This window comes from Melozone crissalis, unplaced genomic scaffold, assembly GCF_028551555.1.
Source record: "Melozone crissalis strain CALT ecotype California unplaced genomic scaffold, PUWL_Pcris_2 ptg000027l_1, whole genome shotgun sequence".
Taxonomy (NCBI): Eukaryota; Metazoa; Chordata; class Aves; order Passeriformes; family Passerellidae; genus Melozone; species Melozone crissalis.
The window spans coordinates 16,483,009-16,495,227 of NW_026535805.1; the positions used below are offsets into that span (position 1 = coordinate 16,483,009).

A 12,219-nucleotide genomic window follows, 5' to 3' on the forward strand; every position below is an offset into this window, starting at 1 on the left:
AAAGCAAAGTTATTTAAGTTCTGAAGAAATCAATTTGAAAGGTGATAATAGGCAGCTCTATAATGTAATGTTTTCTCTTTTTGTGATTGTCAGCTAAACTGACTGCTGTAAGTGGTCTTTGTGAAACTACCTTAAACACCGTTTCTTTAAGGTACAATTTTTTAGTACCTAAATGTATTTATCACAATCCAAAATAAGTATCTAGTGTATTTTAGATACAGTTACAGCCAAGTCTATGTAAAAGTCACAATTACCATCAGCTGGCTCTGGAAAAACTAAGGTAGCAGACAGAGGTGAATAGTTCTAGCAGAACTGTTCAGGGCAGACCTGGTATTCAACTCTGATTTAAACTTTCAGTGCAACCACTAGGTTTTCCCATGGACTTTTTTTTGTTTTGAGCCTCCCCTTAGAGCAGTGATCTGATGAAACAACTCAGTTTAGTTTGATTTTCTTCATCTGTCAGTCTGGCTGCTACCTCGATGACATCAGCTGAAAAGGCCAGTCAGATGAAGTATCCTGACCCAAAGGACAGTCAGCCAAACAAGATCTCACAGAGCTTCCTAATGGGAGGAGACTTCCGTATTGGGCATTACAGCATCGGCTATTTCCCTTGGCCGTTCCGTTCTCAGCAGTGTCAGACTGTTTCCTATTCCTGAAACAACTGGGCTTCCTATCAGTTCCAGACAGGTTCATTTTAACAGCACGATCTGTGTGCTTCTTGTGCTCCCCGATAACAAGATGTTTCATTCTTCAAAATGAGAAGTTTCTGTGTCATCATCTTTACTCTTTTTCTAACCTTGGTCCCATCCTTTCTCAGAGTAGGGGATGGGGCAGATTTTGAACCCCTGAGTAAGTTACCAGCCTTTTCCTTAACTTCTCTCTCCAAAGTCTTTCCTGATTCACAATTTAATAAAGAGCATATATGTTGAAATGAGGGGTTTACACCTTTTGTTTCACCCATTGTCCTGGTGCTCTCTGGGAACTCCTTTTAGTTAAATCAATTTTTTGATCTAGTTTTCTCTGTCTAACTCCTATAGGTTGACTTAGCTTCTCCCTGAGTAAAGTGATTTAAGCTCTGCTTAAATATGGAAAAAAAAAAAGCAGCTTTGCTTTTAATATGACAAAGTTTATAAAATAGAAATGTAATTGAATTGAAACTTTGTCATCCTAAGTTAGGGTTAAGGGTGTTGGTTTTTGCCCCAGAAAAATGGAAGTGGTTTTCTAACTATATGAGCGTGGTGCAAGGAAAGTATCTTACAGATACTTTGATTCATACAACCATAGTAGCTTTCTAAAAGCTTCTTTGTTTTGAAGAATATTCTTCTGCTTAAATTATAAGACAGTTATATACAACGGTTAATCCACGTTACTTTTTGGTCAGGGAGATTTCTTTTTGGTGGATACTTCCAACAAATGGCTATGTAGTCTGTCTTGGTTTTTTTTTCCCCTAAATTGTTTTTTTTTCATTTGAATCTCATAATGTGCCTGTTTTGCCTCTATATTGATGGAAGAATTAAGGACTTGTTAGGCTTGCTCAGTGCTTGAACCTTGCAATGTTGGTATGAGGGCATGAAGGGAGAAATCATGACTCTCACAATTGTCACTAAATTTGAATGGCTCAGATTTTGTGAGAATATGCACCTGGAGTAAAGCCTGTCTAGTAACTCTTTTTTCCTATATGAGGTAACTCCTGTTGTCACTGCTTTTGCTGGAAGGTAAGTGATATTTGCTAGTTTTTGGAAATAATTTTTGAGCTTCTTCTTCAATTAAGACAAAGTATTTTTTCCCAAAGCTTATTTTTTCATTTCTGTAGTCTAAGGTTATTGTAGATTAATTTTGATTGGATATCACAGTAATTTAAAGCATTTTTAATTTAAATAATGAGATAGCAAAAGCCATATGAAACGTTTATTCCTTATGTAATTGTACTGTGCATTTTGTAGAGAAAAAGACATTACTGGAGACTGGACAGCAAATGCCTCACACTATTTCAAAATGAATCTGGAACAAAATATTACAAGGTAATTAATGATGAGTAATAATTTTGTTTCACTTGATTTATGCAATGCTTTATAGAGATGAAGTCTACTGTGAGCAGTTTACGTATTATCTCCATTTTCCCATCTCTTTTTTGAATCAAAACTGTGACCAGGTTAATTGTTGCCCAAAGCCTGTAAGTGAGAAGGATCAAGACTAACTCTGAGAAGTTGCTTGCCGCTCCTGCTCTAATTCCCTTGAGTATGTCTCTCCTTACATTTTTGCATGTACTGTTCTCCTGAATTAAGCACCTGGCATATTAAGCTTTCCTCACAATTACCAGAGAGTTTCTTTGGCCGCCATTTGAATGAAGGCTTGAATTTTTGTGTTCTCTGAGTAGTGACTGAAAGTTTGCATGCTTATGTGTTTTATTTCAACGTTCCTCAAATTCAATTACTCCCTACCGTACAACTGAAAGTTTCAAGCAAGCTTTATAGGAAAATTTACTGTATAGCGTTATGTTTATATAATTTAAGCATAGTGTATTGTCAATGTAGGATTGTGTTTGGTGGTGGAATATTCAGAAAATGCATTTAAATGTGTAAACAGGACTTTTCCCTTTCTTGTCTTATGCCTTTAGGTGGGGGTCCAAATCTTGCAGCTTCTTCCTTTATAACATCTCTAAGATCAAGCCTTTTCTCTGTACACCCAGATAAACTTGCCCAGATCCTTTTCATCCCTATCTTGACCAATGCAGTCTCTTCTCAGACCTCTCTGATACTTGTATTGCCCTGTGCATTCAAAACACAGCTGGTAAAATATGTTCCTTGCTTGTTGCTCCATTACGTCACTGCTTTTAGTCCTTTCACTTGCCCCTTTGCACCCCTTGTTTTAACTGCTTAGATCTAATTGTTTGTCTTTGCTGTTAAAGTAATTCACAGTTTTTGCCTTTACATTTATTTGCTCTTCATCTCAATCAGCTGCTGTCTCTTATCCTCCTAATGCCTGCTTGGTGTTCATCTGCCTGTTCACTGCTCTTGCAAGTGACATGCACCTGCACCTTCCCATGGATGTGGAATGTCCTCCTCCACCTAGCGTGAACGTGAAACCATTTCTTCCATGAGATCTGTTCTGTAATACTCTTGTACCATGGTCTTAAACTGACCAGGTAGAGGATAATATCTGTATGCAGATAATATCTGCTAATGTCTGTATTATGCTAATGTCTGTTTACCCAAAATGATTCTGATGCACAAAGCAGTGCTTATTGATTAGCTGCATCCTCTCCTTAATGTTACTGTTTCACTTTCTCTCCCACCTGCTCTTCTCTGCCTAAGCTGTATAAACTGCAAGGGGAAAATGATCATTCTCTATTTGTGCATCACTTACCCATGCAGTGGAGGTGTGTCTCATGATGAACATTAATGTAGTTTGAGTAGAAAATAGTAGTTGTATGGAGGGAACTGTGGTGGGCCAGAAAGTCTGTCTAGGCTTGCATATAGATATTCAGAACACTGGGTGTTCAATGGTCATGCACAGTTCAATTTTATTTATGAAGCTTGGTGTTTCAGTTTTGTTTTTTTATTTACTTAATTTGGTTTCTTTGCAACGCTTGCAGTTATGGGTGTTAGCATATTAAAATATTATGTGCATTTTCATTTTTTAATTTCTAATATCTTTCTTCAGGAGATTCCACTTTCAGAAATTCTCCAGGTGACTCAGCCTCGAGATTTTTCACACGTGGTGCAGGGCAGCAACCCCTACTGTTTTGAGATCATCACTGACACGATGGTGTACTTTGTTGGCGAGAACAACGGCAGCGCTCATCACAGTCCAGTCCTTGCTGCCTCTGGAGTGGGACTTGACATAGCTCAGAGCTGGGAGAAAGCCATCCGCCAGGCCTTGATGCCAGTCACCCCTCAGCCTAGCGTTTGCACTGCTGCAGGACAAGGGAAAGATCACAGTAAGCAGTGAGGTGCTCTTGTTCATGTGCTGAAGCTGCTGGTGGTAGTGATTCCTTTGGGAACAGGGCTTATTTAGAGTGAAGTACTGTCTGTTGGTTATCTGCTGAATTGGGTTTGTCATTTGCCATGAGTCTCTAAAAATGACTCAGGTTTGTGGAGGGTGGGCAAATCCTTTAATCCTTTGTAGCAGAAAGTAGTAAAGAATCAGATTTACAGTATGAATGCGGAGTGCAGAGTTTTATTGTGGGACCACTAAGAACAAATGCAGATGTAAAAAGGGAATACAGATTACATATTTCTAATATGCATAACTAAATAAATATATTCAGATTACATGCATACACTTTGAAAGAAACAAATTTGGGTTTTTTTATGTTAGTACCTATATATGTTTATGTTTTTAAAATTCTATGAGATGTCAGTAGCTAAGGAGAAGAAAGGAGTTAGTGTTGCTATGTTAATACCATCAGTGATGTAAAAAACTTTTGTGAAGCTGTGGGTAGTTATAAAAAGTACCCTATTCTTATTTTTATGCACCTTCCCTCCTTTTTTTCATCTGGCATAGGATTATATTCATTATCAAGGCTCCACTAAACTTTTATATTGTTTTCCTTCTTTTAAGACATCTCCTTGCTCCTTGCAACAACATTCATTCTCATTCTGTACTGAGATTTATGCATTTACTTTTCAGTTTCATTCCAAATTCCAGCTACTCTTTAATCTCCTTGCAGAAAAATTTTCTTTTGCAGTAGATTCTGAGATCAGTTTCTCTGTTTCTGATATCTGGCTACTCTGCATCAGCAGCAGTTAAGAGCATGTAAATGCTACTCTCAGGTAAAGGCACTTCCTGCAAATGCAGCAATGGTCTAAAATAGTAAAATTTGAAATGCCAGTACTGGCTTTGGTATGTAATTACAGTGAAGAAACATACCTGGGAGCTGGTACCTCATACCTGGCTTTATGCACACATAAAATGCCACTTTTGATATGGAATTTTTGGTTTCATATATATATGAACGTGTATATCTCTATGTAGATACACCAAAATTCTCTTTGCTGTCTAGCATCTAAGGGTTACTGTTGCTGACAGACTTGAAAGACACTTGATTTTTCCAAAACAAATTGTTTTTCAGGTATAAATAATAACATTCCATTGACATTGGTAGGGAATAGAACTGCAGTGGTAGATACTGAGAGGAAGTATTTTAATATGTTTAGTATTGTAGGAGTATAAGAAACTGTAGTGAGTCAGGGAGTGGTATTTACATATTTTTAGGCAACTCAGGTTGGTTTTTAAACTCTCAGAAGGCCACAAAATGTCTCTTCATCCCTCTTCTTCCTACACTTTGTGAAACATGAACTGTATCTCAAGGGCCCTTAGATTTTAATTTTAGAAAAGTCTCAAATACATGCCTTTAAATGAAAAGACCAAAAGTAGGAGGGAGACATTGCTAGTGCTTGAAATACTTGCAGCAGCAGGGAATTTGTAGTGTCAAAGTGTCCACAAGGCATCATCTAATTCTTATATACCCCATTATGGCCAGAGGTAGTTAGAAATGAGGATGTTCTTCTAGTATCACCCATGGCAAAGAATCCTTTGTAACCACCATCCTTTTTATCTGATGTTTGGGGTTGGCTGTTTCTTTGTGGAGCGATTCTGAGCTGAAATGAGAAAGAAACCTGCCTACTGTAGAGAGAACCTACCTGCTGTAGAAGTTGTGTGGAATTGTGGCATTACTAATTTCTTTAGAAGTGACTGCTTTTTAGCCCTTATTCTTGCACATTTCAGACACTAGAAAAATGGATTTATTTGGAAGGAATAACTCACTCTTTACCTCTGAGTTATTTCTTATTCTGTAGCCATCTGTGGACAAGAGTTCAGTGTGTTCTGCTAAACACTTTCAAAAACTGTATCTTTATTTTCTAGTTACCTTGAAGCAGTTTTTTGACCTTAGGAATTTTTTTGTCTAACTTCTTTGTTTTCCCTTGTGTTCTGTATGGTTACTTAAGTACTGACTCAGAGTTCATATTTCAGATGCAGACTTCAGGGTGTCTTTGAGAATTAGTAATTGTCCCTGTCTTCTCTCGGTAAAGTTCTTTGAGATAAAGCAGAGGTGGCAAAAATCAGACATCTTTTTTTCTCTAAATTCTCTTTAGGATGATAAAGGCTCTTTTTGAACTGCTAATAAGTTTATAGTGTGTTTTCTAGCTACATTGTAGGTGAGTTACTTCTTTTTGTTCTTTAAGTTAACATAATATCACAGAATTGTTAGGGTTGGAAGGACCTCTGGAGATCATCCAGTCCAACCCCACTGACAAGTCAGGGTCCAGGTTACACACGAACACATCCAGTTGGGTCTGGAATGCCTTCAGAGACAGACTCCAAGTGGTAGATGTCTGCTACTCTGAGATGCTTTACTTTTACCTTGGAAGTCAAAAGAGAAGGGTATTTCCTGCCTTCCTTGGTTCACCTCTTGCCTGTTCATCAATGTTATTCCTGCGATGAAAAATCCACGTCAGTGTCTGCTGCAGACTGGAGAATTCTTTATCTGATATGTTTACTTGGAAATTACACTTCCTGAATGTGCCCTTATGTTCCAAGGATTGATTTGCTTAGATAGTTTATCCATGAAACAAGGAATTTTTTTTAATCTTATGGGCTTTATTGCCTTTTTAATTATGAGTTATTCTGTTATTTGGTTTCTTTGATTTGTTTCCTTTTCTTATGCATTAATTCTGTATATCTTGGTGCCACAGAAGATAAGAAGCTACATTCATTTGATTATGAGGGGTCTGCCTGCTCCTCTTGCCTGTGTTTTTCTTTATTGCTACCAGAAATCATTATTCACTTAATGAACTATGATACAATTACTGTTGCTTTTGGTTCTCCAGCTGTCTATTGTGTACACACTTGTATTGCTCTACTGTTTTTGTAATCAGGAATAAGACAAAAAAAGACAAATAATCCCAGCAAAACTTCCAGGGTTATTTATCTAATGAGTTCCAGAGTATGAAGTTTCTGCAACTAAAAATCATTTCACCGATTCTGGTTTAGAAGTCAGTAAAGGGTTTTTGGTTGATTCTCTTTTTTCCACTCTTTTTAGAAAAAGTCTGCCCTTTTTATTTACTAACTTGGCTTTATCTTCTTTATTGCAGAAGAATTGTCTCTAAGCATCTCTGTTTCAAATTGCCAGGTCCAGGAGAATGTGGTGAGTCATGTGCATTGTATTACAGTGATGTTTATTGACTGAGTATTACAAAGTAATTGGTAGTAGCAGTGTCTGGATGAGAAAGCAGCCCCAGAGCACTTAGGTAAAGAAGTCCATGTTATGTGCAGGAAGTTACCTACTCACCTGCCATGGCTGTTAGTTTTTATGAATGTGTGTCCCTGCTTTTGGTGCAGCTCAGTGGATCCTCTTCAGGAAAAGTTTGTTGTGTTTTCTCACTCCTCAGTGTAATTATGGTACCTTTTACAGGTTTTGATTAATGCCAGATATAATTACAGCCTAGCCAGTAATACCTAATGTGGTCCTGAACATTTTAATGACTCCTGATATTTGTGATTTCTTTTTTTTTATGCATTAGGATATCAGCTCTGTGTACCAAATATTTGCTGATGAAGTGCTGGGTTCTGGTCAGTTTGGTATTGTATATGGAGGTAAATTGCATTATGTTCCATTATGCATATATTAAGGTAGAATGTCTGCTTGATAATATTATCTTTTTCATACTTACTTAGCTGTATCTAGAATGTCTAGGTAAAGTTAATCATGTTAAAAGTTGTGTTTGGATTACTTTGCTGCGTGGTTCTGCAATTCTGTGTACAGTATTTCTTACAAATAAATTCTTGCATTTACAGTTTTGCATTGGCATCCTTATCAGTTTAGAATATGCATTTTTGTTTTGGCCACAGTAAAATACAAAGCAATCCAATTTGACCATGCTTTATGATTTTTTTAAATTGCAAATTCTAACACTGTGCTTTACAGTATTAGAAGTCATATATTTGCTGTCAGTTATACCTGTTTTGAATTACACCTGAGAGATGTGGCCAAAAGCAATTAGAAAAACACATAGTTTATGGTTTGAAATATGGATGCAAACATGTTATTGACTTATTTGATGCAAACAAATTTCTGTCAGCAGGGCAAAGTAGAAAGAGGTATTCTTTGCCAAGCATGTTAGCCCTAGGTTTCAAGTCTAGTATTATCACCTAGTTTTTAAAACCTTCTGTTGCAGCATATAACTTGTTTTTAATATGTCATCACAAAAAAGAGAAATACTAGAAATGCATATGAACTCTGTTTCTATCTTTTTTTTTTTTTTTTTTTTAATCTCATGTTGTATCTCAAGTGTTGAGAAAACCACAGACCATAAATCTGGAAAGAGAAAAAGTCATAAGTAATGATTTACAAGTGGTAATCTTTCTGCTTCTGTCACATTTTCTTTCTAATCAGGAAGTGTTGTGGCTTTGATTTTTCTGTTTGCCAATTGTGTAGTTAGCTACTTTATTACTTCTAAACTGCTTGGTGGAAATACAGTTTGGTCTGGTTTTACATCACTCTTGAAAGAGATCAGGTTTTTTGCCCCCTCTGCATTTCTTAAAGCATAGTGTGAATCAAAATATCCTCCCTCTCTTATGAATAGAAATTAACAAATGCAGACAGTTATTTTAATGACTGGGTTTCATTTTTCCTAAATTGCCTTGTAGATAAATCTCAGCTTGATGTTTTGCATGATTCAATACTTACAAGTGCTTGTAAGTGTAGTAAACACTTACAAAAAGCTTTCATTGATTTTTTTTTTTTTTTTTTTTTTTTTTTTTTTTTACTGAATAAAGGCTTAAAATAATCACAAGCTGAAAGAGTATGAGAGGACAGTATAAAAGACTATGGTTTTTCTGGCTCTACACACTGCTTAATTGTTGCTGGTGTTTGGAGAGGCTAGACCTGGTAGCTTTGGATATTGGCTTATCTGCACCTGTGTAGTCATACTGAAATAATGGTAACAATTAATGGAAACATTAAGTTGCTTTCATTGTTGTGGGGTTTGGATTGGGTTTTTATTTTTTGTTGCATTTTTTGTGTCCCCTATTCTTGACAAACGTTTTCAAAATTGCAAATCAAAAGTTATAGGATATAGATATCCAACTTCCTGTATCAGTGAGAACAGTTTCCCTCTGCTTTTCCTTTCAAACTTTAATTAGTTTGAAAGATCTGAAAAAAGGGAGACAGAAAAAACTACTCTTGACATTTTCTTACTGATGTAAAACTTGCACTGGAAACTGGCTGGCTGTGTTTTGTTTAACAAAAGGAATTTTCAAGCTGCTTGTCTGTTACTCTTCATGGGCAAGTTTTAGCTGTAGTCCAGCTTATATAGTTAGGTGCTTTGTTAGATGGATTGGTTTGCTTTACATTCTTTAGCAATCTAGCATTTGCCCTCTGTGTTTTGCATCTAGTTTGTAATTGATTGTATTTGTGCTACATTTCAATATAATTTCCTTTGTCTGGTGGAGTTAAGCCCTTTATTCATGATGATGTTAAAGGCAGGTGCAGTAGTTGCTTGGCAGAGAGAGCAACTGTGGAGCAGTTCCTGTGCCCTGCCTAAGCCCTGGCCCCAGTGCTGACCAGGGGGCAGCAGGAGAGGCTGGCTGGCTGCTGAGGTGTGGCTGGGCTCCCACAGCAGTGCTGGCAGAACCTTCTGTGCCACTTGCACTGTAGCTCTGTGTGTCACCCCTTCTCCTAAAATGGCTTCCAAACCCTTCACTGAGTGGACAACGACACTTTTCTTTGGTGCAGACTTACTGTTCTCTCATAGTTTAGTACTAAGTGTCTCAGATTGCCAAGGCCTTGCAGTGTGTGATCCCATTAACCTCTCTGATGTGACTGAAAGGAACCAGTTGTGCAGCTGTGAAGACGCTGGGGAAGCAGTCACAGCTCCTCACTTAGCCCTGGACACAACCTCGCTGTGTATTGCAGAATGCTTCTCATGGAGCTGATGCAGGTTGCAGCAAGGAATAATATGTGGTGCTGTCAGAATGGTGTTTTTCTTACCACATTTTCTTTCTTACCACAACCTTTTAGGGCTTTTTGATCACAGCAGACTGCCTCGGGTGTTAAATGTGTTGCTGTTCTTTGGGGTACCTAATTGCTCTCATGTTTCCCAAAGAGTATTAGGTGTGTAATTTCCTGTGCACATGGAGCCCATGAAAGTATGAAACCACTACAGTGGTTGTGTAGATCTGTTTTCACTTTGGCCTTGAATTGTTGTTGGTTTTGCAGGAGAGGCAATATTCTGTGGAGCAGTTATTACTTGCTCATGTGCAAGTCCCTTGCACAAGCAAAAACTTCACCCAGTACATCTAATGTCAGTGTATGTGTACCTGACAGCAGAGTGGTAACTGGGTTAAGTTTAAACTACAGAATTCCTGTGGAGGTTGATCGCTTCTTTTACTCATATACCATTTGCAATGCTAAATATAAATATGGTGATATTGCACACCTGACAGAATATACTGGTTTCCCCAAAAAGGAATTTCTGCTGCAATATTTAGTAGCTATAAATTGCTTCTACCTCTTGGTGGCTGACACTGACTTTCTGTTTAGGAAAACATAGGAAGACTGGAAGAGATGTGGCTATCAAAGTCATTGACAAGATGAGGTTTCCAACTAAACAGGAAAGTCAGCTTCGTAATGAAGTAGCCATTCTCCAGGTATAAAAGCGTTTTGGAATTGTGTTGGAGTTTTGTCTTAAATAGACCATTAATGAGATTTTGTATTGTGTCTAAGTTTTCTGAATTGATTGTTAAATTTACATCTGTGATTTCTGAGTACTTTTGGAAGAGGGAATCTTATAAAAGCAGGAACTCCTGAGTACTTGGTGGAGTTGATAACTTGGGGGTGATATCTACCCCACTGTAGGGTGTCCCACTAAAGCCATGAACTTTGGCTCCATGTTGACTCCCTCAGTATTATTTTCTGCTGTTTTCCACTGCTGGCTCCTCAATCTTTGAGTATTATTCTTATACTCAATAACTTGAATACAGAACATGCATCAACTGTAAAATTAATCATTTGAGCTAAGTTGTATTAAACTAGTTATCCTTAGTAGCTGGTGTGTTTCATGGGTTGACACTTGTTTCAAGCTCGTTTCTTTCCTCAGGTATTTTTTTCACCTGCATCTCTTTAACTGTTTTTTTTTTATTTGTGGTCAGCATTTCTGTGTAATTCAGGTTATTTCATATTGTTTTATTTTAGTAATGTACCTATGCTACTTTGTTTTAGAATTTGCACCACCCTGGGATTGTGAACCTGGAATGTATGTTTGAAACCCCAGAACGAGTCTTTGTTGTGATGGAAAAGCTGCATGGGGATATGCTAGAGATGATTCTTTCCAGTGAGAAAAGCCGACTTCCAGAACGAATAACTAAGTTCATGGTCACTCAGGTGAGCAGTCAGTTCCTCTGCTTTGAGGGGAAAGGCTAGATTTGGGTTTTGTAATTATAAGATGAGAATTTGGAGAAGGAGTTTTCTGTATTGTTATTCAGAAGAGAGCAGAGAGAGCTACACATCTAAAGAAAGCTGAATAAACAAGAAAAGGACTTTGAATGTTTCTTATGTTAATTTTTTTGGCCCTTCTTTCCCAAGACATAACATTATGGACATCTAAAAATGAATGTCAAAAGAGTAAGCATTCAAAAATCAGAGCGGGGGGGGAAAGGGTTGAGGAAAATAAATCCCCTTGTTTTCAAGTATTGGTAAGCTAGAAAAACAGTACTTGCACAGTATATATGAGTTAGTTCTTGAGGACTCTGTTGATAGAAATTGCTGTATTGGTTAGTCTGTGTGTCTTTTGACACTTCTGAATATATTACTTGAATATACTCTGAAAGCGTTCTTTTGTTTTGTAGATACTTGTTGCTTTGAGGAATTTACACTTCAAGAATATTGTGCACTGTGATTTAAAACCAGAAAATGTACTACTAGCATCAGCAGAACCATTCCCTCAAGTGAGTGAAGATTAAACAATACTTCTCATTACTATTCATTGGGTTTTTTTTAAAGCAATATTGGCATTGCTGCTTAAAAAGCAACCTCTTGTGGAATTTTCAGCTGACTTCTAGAATTACTTGAACTGCATGTATTGTAGTTGTCTCTTTTTTTTTCCCCCTTGTCTCACTAAGTGCCTTTAGTGCATTGCTATTCCTTATACTCTGAGGAGGGCTTATTGACTTGGGGTTACATGTTGAACTTGGTCTGGATTGTTTCATCTCCACGAG

General features: G+C 37.4%; 1 protein-coding gene across 1 annotated transcript in view; it reads left to right on the forward strand.

Moving 5' to 3' along the window:
• The window catches only part of PRKD3 (protein kinase D3), a 42,714-nt gene that overhangs the window by 25,920 nt on the left and 4,575 nt on the right, over nucleotides 1–12,219 (forward strand). The window contains exons 10-16 of the mRNA XM_054279138.1: nucleotides 1,944–2,021; nucleotides 3,664–3,940; nucleotides 7,098–7,150; nucleotides 7,527–7,599; nucleotides 10,547–10,653; nucleotides 11,225–11,386; nucleotides 11,851–11,949. Coding sequence (XP_054135113.1) covers nucleotides 1,944–2,021; nucleotides 3,664–3,940; nucleotides 7,098–7,150; nucleotides 7,527–7,599; nucleotides 10,547–10,653; nucleotides 11,225–11,386; nucleotides 11,851–11,949 — 849 coding nt within the window. The remainder of the gene's footprint in view (nucleotides 1–1,943; nucleotides 2,022–3,663; nucleotides 3,941–7,097; nucleotides 7,151–7,526; nucleotides 7,600–10,546; nucleotides 10,654–11,224; nucleotides 11,387–11,850; nucleotides 11,950–12,219) is intronic.